Source organism: Heptranchias perlo, chromosome 12 (genome assembly GCF_035084215.1).
Source record: "Heptranchias perlo isolate sHepPer1 chromosome 12, sHepPer1.hap1, whole genome shotgun sequence".
NCBI classification, from domain to species: Eukaryota; Metazoa; Chordata; class Chondrichthyes; order Hexanchiformes; family Hexanchidae; genus Heptranchias; species Heptranchias perlo.
Window position 1 is genome coordinate 4,240,209 of NC_090336.1, and position 21,812 is coordinate 4,262,020.

A 21,812-nucleotide genomic window follows, 5' to 3' on the forward strand; every position below is an offset into this window, starting at 1 on the left:
TGAGGGGAGATTGTGTGTCCGTGTGGAGAGGGAGATTGTGTGTCCGTGTGGAGAGGGAGATTGTGTGTCCGTGTGGAGAGGGAGATGATGTGTCCGTGTGGAGAGGGAGATTGTGTGTCCGTGTGGAGAGGGAGAACGTGTGTCCGTGTGGAGAGGGAGATTGTGTGTCCGTGTGGAGAGGGAGATGCTGTGTCCGTGTGGAGAGGGAGATTGTGTGTCCGTGTGGAGAGGGAGATTGTGTGTCCGTGTGGAGAGGGAGATTGTGTGTCCGTGTGCAAGAGGGAGATTGTGTGTCCGTGTGGAGAGGGAGATTGTGTGTCTGTGTGGAGAGGGAGATTGTGTGTCCGTGTGGAGAGGGAGATGCTGTGTCCGTGTGGAGAGGGAGATGCTGTATCCGTGTGGAGAGGGAGATTGTGTGTCCGTGAGGAGAGGGAGATTGTGTGTCCGTGTGGAGAGGGAGATTGTGTGTCCGTGTGGAGAGGGAGATTGTGTGTCCGTGTGGAGAGGGAGATTGTGTGTCCGTGTGGAGAGGGAGATTGTGTGTCCGTGTGGAGAGGGAGATGCTGTGTCCGTGTGGAGAGGGAGATGCTTTGTCCGTGTGGAGAGGGAGATTGTGTGTCCGTGTGGAGAGGGAGATTGTGTGTCCGTGTGGAGAGGGAGATTGTGTGTCCGTGTGGAGAGGGAGATTGTGTGTCCGTGTGGAGAGGGAGATTGTGTGTCCGTGTGGAGAGGGAGATTGTGTGTCCGTGTGGAGAGGGAGATTGTGTGTCCGTGTGGAGAGGGAGATTGTGTGTCCGTGTGGAGAGGGAGATTGTGTGTCCGTGTGGAGAGGGAGATTGTGTGTCCGTGTGGAGAGGGAGATTAGTGTGTCCGTGTGGAGAGGGAGATGCTGTTGTCCGTGTGGAGAGGGAGATTGTGTGTCCGTGTGGAGAGGGAGATGGTGTGTCCGTGTGGAGAGGGAGATTGTGTGTCCGTGTGGAGAGGGAGATTGTGTGTCCGTGTGGAGAGGGAGATTGTGTGTCCGTGTGGAGAGGGAGATTGTGTGTCCGTGTGGAGAGGGAGATAGTGTGTCCGTGTGGAGAGGGAGATGCTGTGTCCGTGTGGAGAGGGAGATGCTGTGTCCGTGTGGAGAGGGAGATTGTGTGTCCGTGTGGAGAGGGAGATTGTGTGTCCGTGTGGAGAGGGAGATTGTGTGTCCGTGTGGAGAGGGAGATTGTGTGTCCGTGTGGAGAGGGAGATTGTGTGTCCGTGTGGAGAGGGAGATTGTGTGTCCGTGTGGAGAGGGAGATTGTGTGTCCGTGTGGAGAGGGAGATTGTGTGTCCTTGTGGAGAGGGAGATTGTGTGTCCGTGTGGAGAGGGAGATTGTGTGTCCGTGTGGAGAGGGAGATTGTGTGTCCGTGTGGAGAGGGAGATGCTGTGTCCGTGTGGAGAGGGAGATTGTGTGTCCGTGTGGAGAGGGAGATTGTGTGTCCGTGTGGAGAGGGAGATTGTGTGTCCGTGTGGAGAGGGAGATTGTGTGTCCCGTGTGGAGAGGGAGATTGTGTGTCCGTGTGGAGAGCGAGATTGTGTGTCCGTGTGGAGAGGGAGATTGTGTGTCCGTGTGGAGAGGGAGATTGTGTGTCCGTGTGGAGAGGGAGATTGTGTGTCCGTGTGGAGAGGGAGATTGTGTGTCCGTGTGGAGAGGGAGATTGTGTGTCCGTGTGGAGAGGGAGATGCTGTGTCCGTGTGGAGAGGGAGATTGTGTGTCCGTGTGGAGAGGGAGATTGTGTGTCCGTGTGGAGAGGGAGATTGTGTGTCCGTGTGGAGAGGGAGATTGTGTGTCCGTGTGGAGAGGGAGATTGTGTGTCCGTGTGGAGAGGGAGATGCTGTGTCCGTGTGGAGAGGGAGATTGTGTGTCCGTGTGGAGAAGGAGATTGTGTGTCCGTGTGGAGAGGGAGATTGTGTGTCCGTGTGGAGAAGGAGATTGTGTGTCCGTGTGGAGAGGGAGATTGTGTGTCCGTGGGGAGAGGGAGATTGTGTGTCCGTGTGGAGAGGGAGATTGTGTGTCCGTGTGGAGAGGGAGATTGTGTGTCCGTGTGGAGAGGGAGATTGTGTGTCCGTGTGGAGAGGGAGATTGTGTGTCCGTGTGGAGAGGGAGATTGTGTGTCCGTGTGGAGAGGGAGATGCTGTGTCCGTGTGGAGAGGGAGATGATGTGTCCGTGTGGAGAGGGAGATTGTGTGTCCGTGTGGAGAGGGAGATTGTGTGTCCGTGTGGAGAGGGAGATGCTGTGTCCCGTGTGGAGAGGGAGATTGTGTGTCCGTGTGGAGAGGGAGATTGTGTGTCCGTGTGGAGAGGGAGATTGTGTGTCCGTGTGGAGAGGGAGATTGTGTGTCCGTGTGGAGAGGTAGATTGTGTGTCCGTGTGGAGAGGGAGATGCTGTGTCCGTGTGGAGAGGGAGATGGTGTGTCCGTGTGGAGAGGGAGATTGTGTGTCCGTGTGGAGAGGGAGATTGTGTGTCCGTGTGGAGAGGGAGATTGTGTGTCCGTGTGGAGAGGGAGATTGTGTGTCCGTGTGGAGAGGGAGATTGTGTGTCCGTGTGGAGAGGGAGATTGTGTGTCCGTGTGGAGAGGGAGATTGTGTGTCCGTGTGGAGAGGGAGATTGTGTGTCCGTGTGGAGAGGGAGATTGTGTGTCCGTGTGGAGAGGGAGATTGTGTGTCCGTGTGGAGAGGGAGATTGTGTGTCCGTGTGGAGAGGGAGATTGTGTGTCCGTGTGGAGAGGGAGATTGTGTGTCCGTGTGGAGAGGGAGATTGTGTGTCCGTGTGGAGAGGGAGATTGTGTGTCCGTGTGGAGAGGGAGATGCTGTGTCCGTGTGGAGAGGGAGATTGTGTGGTCCGTGTGGAGAGGGAGATTGTGTGTCCGTGTGGAGAGGGAGATTGTGTGTCCGTGTGGAGAGGGAGATGCTGTGTCTGTGTGGAGAGGGAGATTGTGTGTCCGTGTGGAGAGGGAGATTGTGTGTCCGTGTGGAGAGGGAGATGGTGTGTCCGTGTGGAGAGGGGAGATTGTGTGTCCGTGTGGAGAGGGAGATTGTGTGTCCGTGTGGAGAGGGAGATGCTGTGTCTGTGTGGAGAGGGAGATTGTGTGTCCGTGTGGAGAGGGAGATTGTGTGTCCGTGTAGAGAGGGAGATTGTGTGTCCGTGTGGAGAGGGAGATTGTGTGTCCGTGTGGAGAGGGAGATTGTGTGTCCGTGTGGAGAGGGAGATTGTGTGTCCGTGTGGAGAGGGAGATTGTGTGTCCGTGTGGAGAGGGAGATTGTGTGTCCGTGTGGAGAGGAAGATGCTGTGTCCGTGTGGAGAGGGAGATTGTGTGTCCGTGTGGAGAGGGAGATTGTGTGTCCGTGTGGAGAGGGAGATGGTGTGTCCGTGTGGAGAGGGAGATGCTGTGTCCGTGTGGAGAGGGAGATGCTGTGTCCGTGTGGAGAGGGAGATTGTGTGTCCGTGTGGAGAGGGAGATTGTGTGTCCGTGTGGAGAGGGAGATGCTGTGTCCGTGTGGAGAGGGAGATTGTGTGTCCGTGTGGAGAGGGAGATTGTGTGTCCGTGTGGAGAGGTAGATTGTGTGTCCGTGTGGAGAGGGAGATTGTGTGTCCGTGTGGAGAGGGAGATGCTGTGTCCGTGTGGAGAGGGAGATTGTGTGTCCGTGTGGAGAGGGAGATTGTGTGTCCGTGTGGAGAGGGAGATTGTGTGTCCGTGTGGGGAGGGAGATTGTGTGTCCGTGTGGAGAGGGAGATTGTGTGTCCGTGTGGAGAGGAAGATTGTGTGTCCGTGTGGAGAGGGAGATGCTGTGTCCGTGTGGAGAGGGAGATTGTGTGTCCCGTGTGGAGAGGGAGATTGTGTGTCCGTGTGGAGAGGGTGATTGTGTGTCCGTGTGGAGAGGGAGATTGTGTGTCCGTGTGGAGAGGGAGATTGTGTGTCCGTGTGGAGAGGGAGATTGTGTGTCCGTGTGGAGAAGGAGATTGTGTGTCTGTGTGGAGAGGGAGATTGTGTGTCCGTGTGGAGAGGGAGATTGTGTGTCCGTGTGGAGAGGGAGATTGTGTGTCCGTGTGGAGAGGGAGATTGTGTGTCCGTGTGGAGAGGGAGATTGTGTGTCCGTGTGGAGAAGGAGATTGTGTGTCTGTGTGGAGAGGGAGATTGTGTGTCCGTGTGGAGAGGGAGATTGTGTGTCCGTGTGGAGAGGGAGATTGTGTGTCCGTGTGGAGAGGGAGATGTTGTGTCCGTGTGGAGAGGGAGATTGTGTGTCCGTGTGGAGAGGGAGATGCTGTGTCCGTGTGGAGAGGGAGATGCTGTGTCCGTGTGGAGAGGGAGATTGTGTGTCCGTGTGGAGAGGGAGATTGTGTGTCCGTGTGGAGAGGGAGATTGTGTGTCCGTGTGGAGAGTGAGATGCTGTGTCCGTGTGGAGAGGGAGATTGTGTGTCCGTGTGGAGAGGGAGATTGTGTGTCCGTGTGGAGAGGGAGATTGTGTGTCCGTGTGGAGAGGGAGATTGTGTGTCCGTGTGGAGAGGGAGATGCTGTGTCCGTGTGGAGAGGGAGATTGTGTGTCCGTGTGGAGAGGGAGATTGTTTGTCCGTGTGGAGAGGGAGATTGTGTGTCCGTGTGGAGAGGGAGATTGTGTGTCCGTGTGGAGAGGGAGATTGTGTGTCCGTGTGGAGAGGGAGATTGTGTGTCCGTGTGGAGAGGGAGATGCTGTGTCCGTGTGGAGAGGGAGATTGTGTGTCCGTGTGGAGAGGGAGATTGTGTGTCCGTGTGGAGAGGGAGATTGTGTGTCCGTGTGGAGAGGGAGATTGTGTGTCCGTGGTGGAGAGGGAGATTGTGTGTCCGTGTGGAGAGGGAGATTGTGTGTCCGTGTGGAGAGGGAGATTGTGTGTCCGTGTGGAGAGGAAGATTGTGTGTCCGTGTGGAGAGGGAGATGCTGTGTCCGTGTGGAGAGGGAGATTGTGTGTCCGTGTGGAGAGGGAGATTGTGTGTCCGTCTGGAGAGGGAGATTGTGTGTCCGTGTGGAGAGGAAGATTGTGTGTCCGTGTGGAGAGGGAGATGCTGTGTCCGTGTGGAGAGGGAGATTGTGTGTCCGTGTGGAGAGGGAGATTGTGTGTCCGTGTGGAGAGGGAGATGCTGTGTCCGTGTGGAGAGGGAGATTGTGTGTCCGTGTGGAGAGGGAGATTGTGTGTCCGTGTGGAGAGGGAGATTGTGTGTCCGTGTGGAGAGGGAGATTGTGTGTCCGTGTGGAGAGGGAGATTGTGTGTCCGTGTGGAGAGGGAGATTGTGTGTCCGTGTGGAGAGGGAGATTGTGTGTCCGTGTGGAGAGGGAGATTGTGTGTCCGTGTGGAGAGGGAGATTGTGTGTCCGTGTGGAGAGGGAGATTGTGTGTCCGTGTGGAGAGGGAGATTGTGTGTCCGTGTGGAGAGGGAGATGCTGTGTCCGTGTGGAGAGGGAGATTGTGTGTCCGTGTGGAGAGGGAGATTGTGTGTCCGTGTGGAGAGGGAGATTGTGTGTCCGTGTGGAGAGGGAGATTGTGTGTCCGTGTGGAGAGGGAGATTGTGTGTCCGTGTGGAGAGGGAGATTGTGTGTCCGTGTGGAGAGGGAGATGCTGTGTCCGTGTGGAGAGGGAGATTGTGTGTCCGTGTGGAGAGGGAGATTGTGTGTCCGTGTGGAGAGGGAGATTGTGTGTCCGTGTGGAGAGGGAGATTGTGTGTCCGTGTGGAGAGGGAGATTGTGTGTCCGTGTGGAGAGGGAGATGTTGTGTCCGTGTGGAGAGGGAGATTGTGTGTCCGTGTGGAGAGGGAGATGCTGTGTCCGTGTGGAGAGGGAGATGCTGTGTCCGTGTGGAGAGGGAGATTGTGTGTCCGTGTGGAGAGGGAGATTGTGTGTCCGTGTGGAGAGGGAGATTGTGTGTCCGTGTGGAGAGGGAGATGCTGTGTCCGTGTGGAGAGGGAGATTGTGTGTCCGTGTGGAGAGGGAGATTGTGTGTCCGTGTGGAGAGGGAGATTGTGTGTCCGTGTGGAGAGGGAGATTGTGTGTCCGTGTGGAGAGGGAGATTGTGTGTCCGTGTGGAGAGGGAGATGCTGTGTCCGTGTGGAGAGGGAGATTGTGTGTCCGTTTGGAGAGGGAGATTGTGTGTCCGTGTGGAGAGGGAGATTGTGTGTCCGTGTGGAGAGGGAGATTGTGTGTCCGTGTGGAGAGGGAGATTGTGTGTCCGTGTGGAGAGGGAGATTGTGTGTCCGTGTGGAGAGGGAGATTGTGTGTCCGTGTGGAGAGGGAGATTGTGTGTCCGTGTCGAGAGGGAGATTGTGTGTCCGTGTGGAGAGGGAGATTGTGTGTCCGTGTGGAGAGGGAGATTGTGTGTCCGTGTGGAGAGGGAGATGCTGTGTCCGTGTGGAGAGGGAGATTGTGTGTCCGTGTGGAGAGGGAGATTGTGTGTCCGTGTGGAGAGGGAGATTGTGTGTCCGTGTGGAGAGGGAGATTGTGTGTCCGTGTGGAGAGGGAGATTGTGTGTCCGTGTGGAGAGGGAGATGCTGTGTCCGTGTGGAGAGGGAGATTGTGTGTCCGTGTGGAGAGGGAGATTGTGTGTCCGTGTGGAGAGGGAGATTGTGTGTCCGTGTGGAGAGGGAGATTGTGTGTCCGTGTGGAGAGGGAGATTGTGTGTCCGTGTGGAGAGGGAGATTGTGTGTCCGTGTGGAGAGGGAGATGCTGTGTCCGTGTGGAGAGGGAGATTGTGTGTCCGTGTGGAGAGGGAGATTGTGTGTCCGTGTGGAGAGGGAGATTGTGTGTCCGTGTGGAGAGGGAGATTGTGTGTCCGTGTGGAGAGGGAGATTGTGTGTCCGTGTGGAGAGGGAGATTGTGTGTCCGTGTGGAGAGGGAGATTGTGTGTCCGTGTGGAGAGGAAGATGCTGTGTCCGTGTGGAGAGGGAGATTGTGTGTCCGTGTGGAGAGGGAGATTGTGTGTCCGTGTGGAGAGGGAGATTGTGTGTCCGTGTGGAGAGGGAGATTGTGTGTCCGTGTGGAGAGGGAGATGCTGTGTCCGTGTGGAGAGGGAGATTGTGTGTCCGTGTGGAGAGGGAGATTGTGTGTCCGTGTGGAGAGGGTGATTGTGTGTCCGTGTGGAGAGGGAGATTGTGTGTCCGTGTGGAGAGGGAGATTGTGTGTCCGTGTGGAGAGGGAGATTGTGTGTCCGTGTGGAGAGGGAGATTGTGTGTCCGTGTGGAGAGGGAGATTGTGTGTCCGTGTGGAGAGGGAGATTGTGTGTCCGTGTGGAGAGGGAGATGGTGTGTCCGTGTGGAGAGGGAGATTGTGTGTCCGTGTGGAGAGGGAGATTGTGTGTCCGTGTGGAGAGGGAGATTGTGTGTCCGTGTGGAGAGGGAGATGCTGTGTCCGTGTGGAGAGGGAGATTGTGTGTCCGTGTGGAGAGGGAGATTGTGTGTACGTGTGGAGAGGGAGATTGTGTGTCCGTGTGGAGAGGGAGATTGTGTGTCCGTGTGGAGAGGGAGATTGTGTGTCCGTGTGGAGAGGGAGATTGTGTGTCCGTGTGGAGAGGGAGATTGCTGTGTCCGTGTGGAGAGGGAGATTGTGTGTCCGTGTGGAGAGGGAGATTGTGTGTACGTGTGGAGAGGGAGATTGTGTGTCGGTGTGGAGAGGGAGATTGTGTGTCCGTGTGGAGAGGGAGATTGTGTGTCCGTGTGGAGAGGGAGATTGTGTGTCCGTGTGGAGAGGGAGATTGTGTGTCCGTGTGGAGAGGGAGATGCTGTGTCCGTGTGGAGAGGGAGATTGTGTGTCCGTGTGGAGAGGGAGATTGTGTGTCCGTGTGGAGAGGGAGATTGTGTGTCCGTGTGGAGAGGGAGATTGTGTGTCCGTGTGGAGAGGGAGATTGTGTGTCCGTGTGGAGAGGGTGATTGTGTGTCCGTGTGGAGAGGGAGATTGTGTGTCCGTGTGGAGAGGGAGATTGTGTGTCCGTGTGGAGAGGGAGATGCTGTGTCCGTGTGGAGAGGGAGATTGTGTGTCCGTGTGGAGAGGGAGATTGTGTGTGCGTGTGGAGAGGGAGATTGTGTGTCCGTGTGGAGAGGGAGATTGTGTGTCCGTGTGGAGAGGGAGATGCTGTGTCCGTGTGGAGAGGGAGATTGTGTGTCCGTGTGGAGAGGGAGATTGTGTGTCCGTGTGGAGAGGGAGATTGTGTGTCCGTGTGGAGAGGGAGATTGTGTGTCCGTGTGGAGAGGGAGATTGTGTGTCCGTGTGGAGAGGGTGATTGTGTGTCCGTGTGGAGAGGGAGATTGTGTGTCCGTGTGGAGAGGGAGATTATGTGTCCGTGTGGAGAGGGAGATTGTGTGTCCGTGTGGAGAGGGAGATTGTGTGTCCGTGTGGAGAGGGAGATTTTGTGTCCGTGTGGAGAGGGAGATTTTGTGTCCGTGTGGAGAGGGTGATTGTGTGTCCGTGTGGAGAGGGAGATTGTGTGTCCGTGTGGAGAGGGAGATTGTGTGTCCGTGTGGAGAGGGAGATGCTGTGTCCGTGTGGAGAGGGAGATTGTGTGTCCGTGTGGAGAGGGAGATTTTGTGTCCGTGTGGAGAGGGAGATTGTGTGTCCGTGTGGAGAGGGAGATTGTGTGTCCGTGTGGAGAGGGAGATTGTGTGTCCGTGTGGAGAGGGAGATTGTGTGTCCGTGTGGAGAGGGAGATTGTGTGTCGGTGTGGAGAGGGAGATTGTGTGTCCGTGTGGAGAGGGAGATTGTGTGTCCGTGTGGAGAGGGAGATTGTGTGTCCGTGTGGAGAGGGAGATGCTGTGTCCGTGTGGAGAGGGAGATTGTGTGTCCGTGTGGAGAGGGAGATTGTGTGTCCGTGTGGAGAGGGAGATTGTGTGTCCGTGTGGAGAGGGAGATTGTGTGTCCGTGTGGAGAGGGAGATTGTGTGTCCGTGAGGAGAGGGAGATTGTGTGTCCGTGTGGAGAGGGAGATTGTGTGTCCGTGTGGAGAGGGAGATTGTGTGTCCGTGTGGAGAGGGAGATGCTGTGTCCGTGTGGAGAGGGAGATTGTGTGTCCGTGTGGAGAGGGAGATTGTGTGTCCGTGTGGAGAGGGAGATTGTGTGTCCGTGTGGAGAGGGAGATTGTGTGTCCGTGTGGAGAGGGAGATTGTGTGTCCGTGTGGAGAGGGAGATTGTGTGTCCGTGTGGAGAGGGAGATTGTGTGTCCGTGTGGAGAGGGAGATTGTGTGTCCGTGTGGAGAGGGAGATTGTGTGTCCGTGTGGAGAGGGAGATTGTGTGTCCGTGTGGAGAGGGAGATTGTGTGTCCGTGTGGAGAGGGAGATTGTGTGTCCGTGTGGAGAGGGAGATTGTGTGTCCGTGTGGAGAGGGAGATTGTGTGTCCGTGTGGAGAGGGAGATTGTGTGTCCGTGTGGAGAGGGAGATTGCGTGTCCGTGTGGAGAGGGAGATTGCGTGTCCGTGTGGAGAGGGAGATTGTGTGTCCGTGTGGAGAGGGAGATTGTGTGTCCGTGTGGAGAGGGAGATTGTGTGTCCGTGTGGAGAGGGAGATTGCGTGTCCGTGTGGAGAGGGAGATTGCGTGTCCGTGTGGAGAGGGAGATTGTGTGTCCGTGTGGAGAGGGAGATTGTGTGTCCGTGTGGAGAGGGAGATTGTGTGTCCGTGTGGAGAGGGAGATTGTGTGTCCGTGTGGAGAGGGAGATTGTGTGTCCGTGTGGAGAGGGAGATTGTGTGTCCGTGTGGAGAGGGAGATTGTGTGTCCGTGTGGAGAGGGAGATTGTGTGTCCGTGTGGAGAGGGAGATTGTGTGTCCGTGTGGAGAGGGAGATTGTGTGTCCGTGTGGAGAGGGAGATTGTGTGTCCGTGTGGAGAGGGAGATGCTGTGTCCGTGTGGAGAGGGAGATTGTGTGTCCGTGTGGAGAGGGAGATTGTGTGTCCGTGTGGAGAGGGAGATTGTGTGTCCGTGTGGAGAGGGAGATTGTGTGTCCGTGTGGAGAGGGAGATTGTGTGTCCGTGTGGAGAGGGAGATGCTGTGTCCGTGTGGAGAGGGAGATTGTGTGTCCGTGTGGAGAGGGAGATTGTGTGTCCGTGTGGAGAGGGAGATTGTGTGTCCGTGTGGAGAGGGAGATGGTGTGTCCGTGTGGAGAGGGAGATTGTGTGTCCGTGTGGAGAGGGAGATTGTGTGTCCGTGTGGAGAGGGAGATTGTGTGTCCGTGTGGAGAGGGAGATGGTGTGTCCGTGTGGAGAGGGAGATTGCGTGTCCGTGTGGAGAGGGAGATTGCGTGTCCGTGTGGAGAGGGAGATTGCGTGTCCGTGTGGAGAGGGAGATTGTGTGTCCGTGTGGAGAGGGAGATTGTGTGTCCGTGTGGAGAGGGAGATTGTGTGTCCGTGTGGAGAGGGAGATTGTGTGTCCGTGTGGAGAGGGAGATTGTGTGTCCGTGTGGAGAGGGAGATTATGTGTCCGTGTGGAGAGGGAGATTGTGTGTCCGTGTGGAGAGGGAGATGCTGTGTCCGTGTGGAGAGGGAGATTGTGTGTCCGTGTGGAGAGGGAGATTGTGTGTCCGTGTGGAGAGGGAGATTGTGTGTCCGTGTGGAGAGGGAGATTGTGTGTCCGTGTGGAGAGGGAGATTGTGTCTCCGTGTGGAGAGGGAGATTGTGTGTCCGTGTGGAGTGGGAGATTGTGTGTCCGTGTGGAGAGGGAGATTGTGTGTCCGTGTGGAGAGGGAGATTGTGTGTCCGTGTGCAGAGGGAGATTGTGTGTCCGTGTGGAGAGGGAGATTGTGTGTCCGTGTGGAGAGGGAGATGCTGTGTCCGTGTGGAGAGGGAGATTGTGTGTCCGTGTGGAGAGGGAGATTGTGTGTCCGTGTGGAGAGGGAGATGCTGTGTCCGTGTGGAGAGGGAGATTGCGTGTCCGTGTGGAGAGGGAGATTGCGTGTCCGTGTGGAGAGGGAGATTGTGTGTCCGTGTGGAGAGGGAGATTGTGTGTCCGTGTGGAGAGGGAGATTGTGTGTCCGTGTGGAGAGGGAGATTGTGTGTCCGTGTGGAGAGGGAGATTGTGTGTCCGTGTGGAGAGGGAGATTATGTGTCCGTGTGGAGAGGGAGATTGTGTGTCCGTGTGGAGAGGGAGATGCTGTGTCCGTGTGGAGAGGGAGATTGTGTGTCCGTGTGGAGAGGGAGATTGTGTGTCCGTGTGGAGAGGGAGATTGTGTGTCCGTGTGGAGAGGGAGATTGTGTGTCCGTGTGGAGAGGGAGATTGTGTCTCCGTGTGGAGAGGGAGATTGTGTGTCCGTGTGGAGAGGGAGATTGTGTGTCCGTGTGGAGAGGGAGATTGTGTCTCCGTGTGGAGAGGGAGATTGTGTGTCCGTGTGGAGTGGGAGATTGTGTGTCCGTGTGGAGAGGGAGATTGTGTGTCCGTGTGGAGAGGGAGATGCTGTGTCCGTGTGGAGAGGGAGATTGTGTGTCCGTGTGGAGAGGGAGATTGTGTGTCCGTGTGGAGAGGGAGATTGTGTGTCCGTGTGGAGAGGGAGATTGTGTGTCCGTGTGGAGAGGGAGATTGTGTGTCCGTGTGGAGAGGGAGATGGTGTGTCCGTGTGGAGAGGGAGATTGTGTGTCCGTGTGGAGAGGGAGATTGTGTGTCCGTGTGGAGAGGGAGATTGTGTGTCCGTGTGGAGAGGGAGATTGTGTGTCCGTGTGGAGAGGGAGATTGTGTGTCTGTGTGGAGAGGGAGATTGTGTGTCCGTGTGGAGAGGGAGATTGTGTGCCCGTGTGGAGAGGGAGATGGTGTGTCCGTGTGGAGAGGGAGATTGTGTGTCCGTGTGGAGAGGGAGATGGTGTGTCCGTGTGGAGAGGGAGATTGTGTGTCCGTGTGGAGAGGGAGATTGTGTGTGCGTGTGGAGAGGGAGATTGTGTGTCCGTGTGGAGAGGGAGATTGTGTGTCCGTGTGGAGAGGGAGATTGTGTGTCCGTGTGGAGAGGGAGATTGTGTGTCCGTGTGGAGAGGGAGATTGTGTGTCCGTGTGGAGAGGGAGATTGTGTGTCCGTGTGGAGAGGGAGATTGTGTGTCCGTGTGGAGAGCGAGATTGTGTGTCCGTGTGGAGAGGGAGATTGTGTGTCCGTGTGGAGAGGGAGATGCTGTGTCCGTGTGGAGAGGGAGATTGTGTGTCCGTGCGGAGAGGGAGATGGTGTGTCCGTGTGGAGAGGGAGATGCTGTGTCCGTGTGGAGAGGGAGATGGTGTGTCCGTGTGGAGAGGGAGATGCTGTGTCCGTGTGGAGAGGGAGATTGTGTGTCCGTGTGGAGAGGGAGATTGTGTGTCCGTGCGGAGAGGGAGATTGTGTGTCCGTGTGGAGAGGGAGATTGTGTGTCCGTGTGGAGAGGGAGATTGTGTGTCCGTGTGGAGAGGGAGATTGTGTGTCCGTGTGGAGAGGGAGATGCTGTGTCCGTGTGGAGAGGGAGATTGTGTGTCCGTGTGGAGAGGGAGATTGTGTGTCCGTGTGGAGAGGGTGATGGTGTGTCCGTGTGGAGAGGGAGATGCTGTGTCCGTGTGGAGAGGGAGATTGTGTGTCCGTGTGGAGAGGGAGATTGTGTGTCCGTGTGGAGAGGGAGATGTTTCTCCCCTCTGCAGAAGCCTGCTGCTGCTCTCTCTCTCTTATTGGCTGCCGGACCTACAGCCATGATTGGCTGAGAGGGAGCTGTGGGGAATGACGGGGAAGCTTTGATTGGAGAGAGAGAGAGAGAGAGAGGCAGAGAGCAGGAGCTGAGATTGCTGACCAGGCACTGAGGAAAGGCAATATCTGTAGAGAGAGCAGCGAGTGCTTTGACACTGTCTGACGGGGATGGTTGGATGTCAGGTGCAGCTTCAGTCTGGAGTGAAGGACAGAGGTCTGAATGAGGGCAGGACCTGCTGCTGTGGGGAGTAGATATTGAGAGGCAGGTGAGCTGACTTGCTGGAAGTGAGGGGAGATCACAGCCTGCAGCCGAGCAGGCACACAGGATACAAAACAGAGCTGATCTCCGGGAGGCTGTCGCTGGCTGCACCATGTGCGAAAGGGCTTGTGATTGGCACTTACTGTGCTGCTGCCTGTGGTGGAATTGAAGAGGGTTAGATCATCCCCCCAAGTGGCAGCAATTGCTTTGAAGCCACTTCTCGCTCCATCGGGATTCCTCTGAATGCCACTTCCTTGCTTGGCTCCTCTCACTCTGAGAGCATGCTGATGTGCAGAAGAGTTTCTTGTGCATGAAAAGATCCCACAGAAGTCGTTCGAAGATGAATCGATCGGACAGCGATGAATCGGCCTATCACCGCAGCCCGTCCCTGGACAGCAAGGACTACTCTGCTGCACACGGGGCCTTTCGCCGCTACAGCAGCCTGTACGGCGGCCAGTTTGGGGCCAACTCCTCCTTCTTTGGATTGCACACTAACCCAGGGCCTAAAGCCAGCAAAGCGGAGTATACGTCCCCGAAGGGCAGTAAATACGTGGTCTTTTACCTGGATCTCTCCTTTATATTCCTTCTGGAGCTGAAGAGATGCAGCATGGCTCAGAACTGCTTGCAGTGTCTCAAGTACCTCATGTTCATCTTTAACCTCTTGTTCTGGGTAAGTGCTGTTTGCCTTCTCGCTCCTTTCAAGTATCGCCAGCCTGCTCGTTCAATCTCAGTCTCCGCACATTATCCCATCTTTATCCCCCATCACCACCTGCCTGTGTTTCAGTTCAATGTTGCCTTTATATCCCGGCCTTGCTCCGGAATGTCGAGGCAGGGGTTGGGGGTGAATTTACCTCCCGTTCCACTTCGTTGACAGGGTTAAGTTAGGGTGGCAGGGTGGGCAGACCACGTCCCAGCACCGACCCCCGACCCCCGACCCCTGGCCCCCGACCCCCAAACCCCCACCCCCGAACCCCCACCCCCACCCCAACCCCCGAACCCCCAACCTGAACTCCCACCTCCAAGCCGAACCCCCACCCCCGAACTCCGACCCCTAAACCCCCACCCCCGAACCTCCGACCCCCGAACCCCCACCCCCGAACTCCGACCCCTAAACCCCCACCCCCGAACCTCCGACCCCTAAACCCCCACCCCCGAACCTCCGACCCTGAGTCCCCACCACCGAACCTCAGACTACCGAACCCCCACCCACGTCCCCCAAACCCCCTCTGCCACCCCCGAAACTTCACCCCCACCCCCACCCCTGAACCCCCACCCCCACTCCCACCCCTGAACCTCCACCCCCACCGCCGAACCCTCACCCCAACCCTGAACTCCCACCTCCAACCTGAACCCCCACCCCCGAACTCCGACCCCTAAACCCCCACCCCCGAACTCCGACCCCTAAACCCCCACCCCCGAACTCCGACCCCTAAACCCCCACCCCCGAACTCCGACCCCTAAACCCCCACCCCCGAACTCCGACCCCCAAACCCCCAGCCCGAACCTCCGACCCCTGAACCCCCACCCCCGAACCTCCGACCCCTGAACCCCCACCCCCGAACCTCCGACCCCTAAACCCCCACCCCCGAACCTCCGACCCCTAAACCCCCACCCCCGAACCTCCGACCCCTGAACCCCCACCCCCGAACCTCAGACCCCCGAACCCCCACCCACATCCCCCAAACCCCCACCGCCAACCCGAACTCACACCCCCACCCCCAAACACCCACCCTGACCCCCCAAACCCCCACACCCGACTCTCGAACCCCCACCCCGACCCCTGAACCAACACCCCCGACCCCCAAAACCCCCACCCCAACCCGAACTCCCACCTCCACCCCCAACCGTTCCACCCCACACCCCGACTCCCGAACTCCCACCCCACCCCCGAAACCCCACTCCCAAGCCCCCGCCTATGATCCCCATCCCCACCCCCGAACCCCCACCCCACCCCCGAACCCCCACCCCACCCCCGAACCCCCACCACACCCCTGGACCCCCAGCTCCACCCCGAACCCCACCCCACCCCCAAGCCCCCGCCTCCGACCCCCGAAGCCCCCCCCAAACCCCACCCCGACCCCTCCACCCCACACCTCCCATCCCGAACCTGCAGCCACCAACACCCCCAATGCCCCGACCTCCGACCCCTCACACCTCCACCCCTGACCCCCAACCCCAACACCCCTACTATTGACCCCCGACCCTCACTCCCAACCCCCAATACCCCCAACCTGACACCAAACCCCAACATGCCCTCCATTGACCCCCAAGCCCCAACACTCCACACCCCACTCCTGATGCCCCACCTCTGACCCCCAACACCCAACACCCTAAACCCCGACCCCTTAAGAAATTCACTCTCTTTGTCCTTAAGGGGAGCCTGTTGGTGGAAAGTGTGTTCCAATTACAGACAGAACGTTGTGAGGTCCCTCTCCTCCACCCCCCCATCCCGGTCCTTAAACACCCCCGGTCCTCATACCACCCCCCCCAGTCCTTATACCCCCCAGTCCTTATACCCCCCCAGTCCATATACCCCCCCAGCCCTTATACCCCCCCAGTCCTTATACCCCCCCGGTCCTTGTAACCCCCGGCCCTCATACCCCCCCCGGTCCTTATACCCCCGGTCCTCATACCCCCCCGGTCCTTATACCCCCGGTCCTCATACCCCCCCCGTCCTTATACCCCTGGTCCTTATACTCCCCGGTCCTCATACCCCCCGGTCCTTATACCCCCGGTCCTTATACCTCCGGTCCTCATACCACCCCGGTCCTTATACCCCCCTGGTCCTTATACTCCCCGGTCCTTATACCTCCGGTCCTTATACCACCCCGGTCCTTATACCCCCCCCGGTCCTTATATCCCCCGGTCCTTATACCCCCGGTCCTTATACCTCCGGTCCTCATACCACCCCGGTCCTCATACCCCCCGGTCCTTATACCCCCGGTCCTTATACCCCCGGTCCTTATACCACCCCGGTCCTCATTCCCCCCGGTCCTTATACCTCCGGTCCTTATACCACCCCGGTCCTTATACCCCCCCCGGTCCTTATATCCCCCGGTCCTTATACCCCCGGTCCTTATACCTCCGGTCCTCATACCACCCCGGTCCTCATACCCCCCGGTCCTTATACCCCCGGTCCTTATACCCCCGGTCCTTATACCACCCCGGTCCTCATTCCCCCCGGTCCTTATACCCCCGGTCCTTATACCCCCGGTCCTTATATCACCGGTCCTTATACCACCCCGGTCCTTATACCCCCGGTCCTCATTTCCCCCGGTCCTCATACCAGCCCGGTCCTCATTCCCCCCGGTCCTTATATCCCCGGTCCTTATATCCCCGGTCCTTATACCCCCGGTCCTTATACCCCCGGTCCTTATACCACCCCGGTCCTCATTCCCCCCGGTCCTTATACCCCCGGTCCTTATACCCCCGGTCCTTATACCTCCGGTCCTCATACCCCCGGTCCTTATACCCCCGGTCCTTATACCACCCCGGTCCTCATTCCCCCCGGTCCTTATACCCCCGGTCCTTATACACCCGGTCCTTATACCACCCCGGTCCTCATTCCCCCGGTCCTTATACCCCCGGTCCTTATACCCTCCGGTCCTCATACCACCCCGGTCCTCATACCCCCCGGTCCTTATATCCCCGGTCCTTATATCCCCCGGTCCTTATACCCCCGGTCCTTATACCACCCCGGTCCTTATACCCCAGGTCCTTATACCCCCGGTCCTTATACCCCCCCCGGTCCTTATACTCCCCGGTCCTCATACTCCCCGGTCCTTATACCCCCCGGTCCTTATACTCCCCGGTCCTCATACTCCCCGGTCCTTATACCCCCGGTCCTCATACCCCCCGGTCCTTATACCCCCGGTCCTTATACCCCCGGTCCTTATAGCCCCAGTCCTCATACCCCCCGGTCCTTATACCCCCCGGTCCTCATTCCCCCCGGTCCTTATACCCCCGGTCCTTATACCCCCTGGTCCTCATTCCCCCCGGTCCTTATACCCCCGGTCCTTATACCCCCGGTCCTTATACCCCCGGTCCTCATATCCCCCGGTCCTCATATCCCCCGGTCCTCATACCCCCCGGTCCTTATACCCCCCAGTCCTTATACCCCCCGGTCCTCATACCCCCTGGTCCTCATACCCCCCGGTCCTCATACCTCCCGGTCCTTATATACCCCCGGCTTTCATACCCCCCCAGTCCTCATACCCCCCCAGTCCTAATACCCCCCCCCCCAGTCCTTATACCACCCCCCCGGTCCTAATACCCTCCCTGGTCCTTATACCCCCCAGTCCTCATACCCCCCCCCCCAGTCCTTATACCCCCCAGTCCTTATACCCCCCGGTCCTCATACCCCCCAGTCCTACTCACCCCCGGTCCTTATAACCCCCGGTCCTTATACCCCCCCTGGTCCTACTCCCCCCCGGTCCTTATACCCCCCCGGTCCTTATACCCCCCCCAGTCCTACTCCCCCCCGTTCCTTATACCCCCCCGGTCCTACTCACCCCCGGTCCTTATACCCCCCAGTCCTACTCTCCCCCGGTCCTTATACCCCCCCCGGTCCTACTCCCCCCCGGTCCTTATACCCCCCCGGTCCTTATACCCCCCCCAGTCCTACTCCCCCCCGTTCCTTATACCCCCCCCAGTCCTACTCCCCCCCGTTCCTTATACCCCCCCAGTCCTACTCTCCCCCGGTCCTTATATCCTCCCGGTCCTACTCCCCCCCGGTCCTTATACCCCCCACCCCGGTCCTACTCCCCCCCGGTCCTTATTACCCCCACCCCCCGGTCCTACTCCCCCCCCGGTCCTTATACCCCCCACCCCGGTCCTACTCCCCCCCGGTCCTTATTACCCCCACCCCCCGGTCCTACTCCCCACCGGTCCTTATACCCCCACCCCCGGTCCTACTCCCCCCCGGTCCTTATTACCCCCACCCCCCGGTCCTACTCCCCCCCCGGTCCTTATACCCCCCACCCCGGTCCTACTCCCCCCCGGTCCTTATTACCCCCACCCCCCGGTCCTACTCCCCACCGGTCCTTATTACCCCCACCCCCCGGTCCTACTCCCCACCGGTCCTTATACCCCCACCCCCGGTCCTACTCCCCCCCCGGTCCTTATACCCCCCACCCCGGTCCTACTCCCCCCCGGTCCTTATTACCCCCACCCCCCGGTCCTACTCCCCACCGGTCCTTATACCCCCACCCCCGGTCCTACTCCCCCCCGGTCCTTATACCCCCACCCCCGGTCCTCGCCAGGATAAGTATTGTCACTTCTCCATCAAGATGTTGCCAAACATAACACTCCAAGGGTGTTCCATTAATCGGATGGCACGGCGTCTGCCCTTCTCCTGATTGGATGGTGTGTTGAGCCCGTCCAGTTGTGTCGTCGTCTGCCCTTCTCCTGATTGGATGGTGTGTTGAGCCCGTCCAGCTGTTCTTATTTGGGAAAAGAGAAGAGCCAGATGGCAGAAGGCAGCACAATGTCTTTGGACCTGATTTAAATCTTCATATTTATGTGTTTGTATATGAAACAGGAACCAGATTTCTAAAAAGACAATGCCCCTTTAAATCACCATTACTGTAGTGCATGAAAGTTATGATAGTATCACAGTGTGTGAAACCAGGGGCTCGGAGATTTACAAGTGAATTGGAGAGAATGTTACCCCTGCACATGCCCTCCAACAACACTCTGGGGTTAACTCTTTTAAATGTTTTTCCACATTGAATGAAATCATTTACTGGCTGCTGACTTGGGTCAACACATTGTGGCCTGTGGTCTGTCACTGCTGTCGGGGGCAGACAAGATTTTGTTTCAGTGAGAGTCGAGGTGCCATTTCATTGTAGGACTGTGTATCTTTTAATGGAGATGTCATTGTGGGACTGTGTATCATTACATGGAGATATCGTTATATTCACAAGGAGATGCATTATGGGACTGTGTATCATTACATGGAGATATCGTTATGGGACTGTGTATATTCACAAGGAGATGCATTATGGGACTGTATATCATTACATGGAGATATCGTTATGGGACTGTGTATATTCACAAGGAGATGCATTGTGGGACAGTGTATTTTTACAGTGAGATGTCAATGTGCAACTGTGTTTCTTTAGAGGAAGTTGTCATTATGGGACTGTGTATCTTTAGATGGAGCTAACATTCTGGGACAGTGTATCATTACATGGAGATATCATGGTGGGACTGTATATCTTTACACTGAGATATGATGGTGTGATTGTGTATCTTTACATGGAGATATCACTGGGAGACTGTGATATCGTTGTGGGACTGTGTAGCTTTATATGCAGATGTAATTTTGGTACTGCGTATCTTTACAAGGTATGTAATTATGGGACTGTGTATCTTTACGTGGCGATGTCACTGTGGATCTTTACAGGGAAATGTCACTGTGGGACTGTGTATCTTTACATGGTTACATTATCATGGGAATCTTTATGTGGTTATATTATTATGGGACTGTGTATCTTTACGTAGAGATATCATGGTGAGATTGTGTATCTATACATGGAGTCGTCATTGTGGGACTGTGTATATTTTCAGGGGGATGCTTTTGTGGGGTTGTGTATCTTTACATGGAAATATCATTGTAGGTCTCTGTATCTTTGCAGGGAGATGTTATTGTGGGACTGTGTAGCTTTAAATGGTGATATCGCTATGGTGCTGTGTTTCTTTACAGGCGGATGTCATTATGGGGCTGTGTATCTTTACAGGGTGACATCATTGTGGGACTGTGTATCTTTAGATGGAGATAAACATTCTGGGACAGTGTATCATTACATGGAGATATCACGGTGGGACTGTATATCTTTACACTGAGATATGATGGTGTGATTGTGTATCTTTACATGGAGATATCACTGGGAGACTGTGTATCGTTACATTGTGACATCGTTGTGGGACTGTGTAGCTTTACAGGGAATGTAATTACAGGACTGTGTATCTTTACATGGAGATGTCATTGTGGGATTGTGTATCTTTACATAGTGATATCACTGTGGGGCTGTGTATCTTTACATGGAGATATTTTATTGGATTGCGTAGCTTTACAGGGAGATGTCATGGTTGGACTGTGTATCTTTACAGGGAGGTGTCATGGTTGGACTGTGTATCTTTACAGGGAGGTGTCATGGTTGGACTGTGTATCTTTACAGGGAGATGTCATGGTTGGACTGTGTATCTTTACAGGGAGATGTCATGGTTGGACTGCGTATCTTTACAGGGAGATGTCATGGTTGGACTGTGTATCTTTACAGGGAGATGTCATGGTTGGACTGTAATCTTTACAGGTGGATATCATTATGGGACTGTGCTTCTTTAAATGGAGATTTCGTTGTGGGACTGTGTATCTTTATATGGAGATAGCATTGTAGGGTAGTGTATCTTTACAGGGGGATATCATTGTGGAACTGTATACCTTTTCAGGGGGATGTCAAAATGGGACTGTGTATCTTTACATGTAGATGTCACTGTGAGACCATGTACCTTTACATGGAGATATCATTTTTGGACTATCTTTACATGGTGATATTATTGTGGGAATGTGTATCTTTACATGGTGATATTATTGTTGGACTGTGTATCTTTACATGGTGATATTATTGTGGGACTGTGTATCTTTACATGGTGATATAATTGTTGGACTGTGTATCTTTACATGGTGCTATTATTGTTGGACTGTGTATCTTTACATGGTGATATTATTGTTGGACTGTGTATCTTTACATGGTGATATTATTGTTGGACTGTGTATCTTTACATGGTGATATTATTGTTGGACTGTGTATCTTTACATGGTGATATAATTGTTGGACTGTGTATCTTTACATGATGATATTATTGTTGGACTGTGTATCTTTACATGGTGATATTATTATGGGACTGTGTATCTTTACATGGTGATATTATTGTTGGACTGTGTATCTTTACATGGTGATATTATTGTTGGACTGTGTATCTTTACATGGTGATATTATTGTTGGACTGTGTATCTTTACATGGTGATATTATTATTGGACTGTGTATCTTTACATGGTGATATTATTATGGGACTGTGTATCTTTACATGGTGATATAATTGTTGGACTGTGTATCTTTACATGGTGATATTATTGTTGGACTGTGTATCTTTACATGGTGATATAATTGTTGGACTGTGTATCTTTACATGGTGATATTATTGTTGGACTGTGTATCTTTACATGGTGATATTATTATTGGACTGTGTATCTTTACATGGTGATATTATTGTTGGACTGTGTATCTTTACATGGTGATATTATTATTGGACTGTGTATCTTTACATGGTGATATTATTATTGGACTGTGTATCTTTACATGGTGATATTATTGTTGGACTGTGTATCTTTACATGGTGATATTATTATTGGACTGTGTATCTTTACATGGTGATATTATTGTTGGACTGTGTATCTTTACATGGTGATATTATTGTTGGACTGTGTATCTTTACATGGTGATATTATTATGGGACTGTGTATCTTTACATGGTGATATAATTGTTGGACTGTGTATCTTTACATGGTGATATTATTGTTGGACTGTGTATCTTTACATGGTGATATAATTGTTGGACTGTGTATCTTTACATGGTGATATTATTGTTGGACTGTGTATCTTTACATGGTGATATTATTGTTGGACTGTGTATCTTTACATGGTGATATTATTGTTGGACTGTGTATCTTTACATGGTGATATTATTGTTGGACTGTGTATCTTTGCATGCAGATGTCATTGTGGGACTGTGTATCTTTACATACTTCTTAACGAGTATGTTTCTGGCCCAATGAAGAAGGAGGCATTGCTGGACTTGGTTCTTGGTAATGAGACGGGCCAAGTGGAGCAAG

General features: G+C 55.0%; 1 protein-coding gene across 1 annotated transcript in view; it reads left to right on the top strand.

Moving 5' to 3' along the window:
- Positions 1-13,255: 13,255 nt before the first annotated feature.
- LOC137327658 (tetraspanin-4-like) overlaps positions 13,256-21,812 on the top strand; it is a 314,133-nt gene continuing 305,576 nt past the window's right edge. The window contains exon 1 of the mRNA XM_067993460.1: positions 13,256-13,585. Coding sequence (XP_067849561.1) covers positions 13,256-13,585 — 330 coding nt within the window. The remainder of the gene's footprint in view (positions 13,586-21,812) is intronic.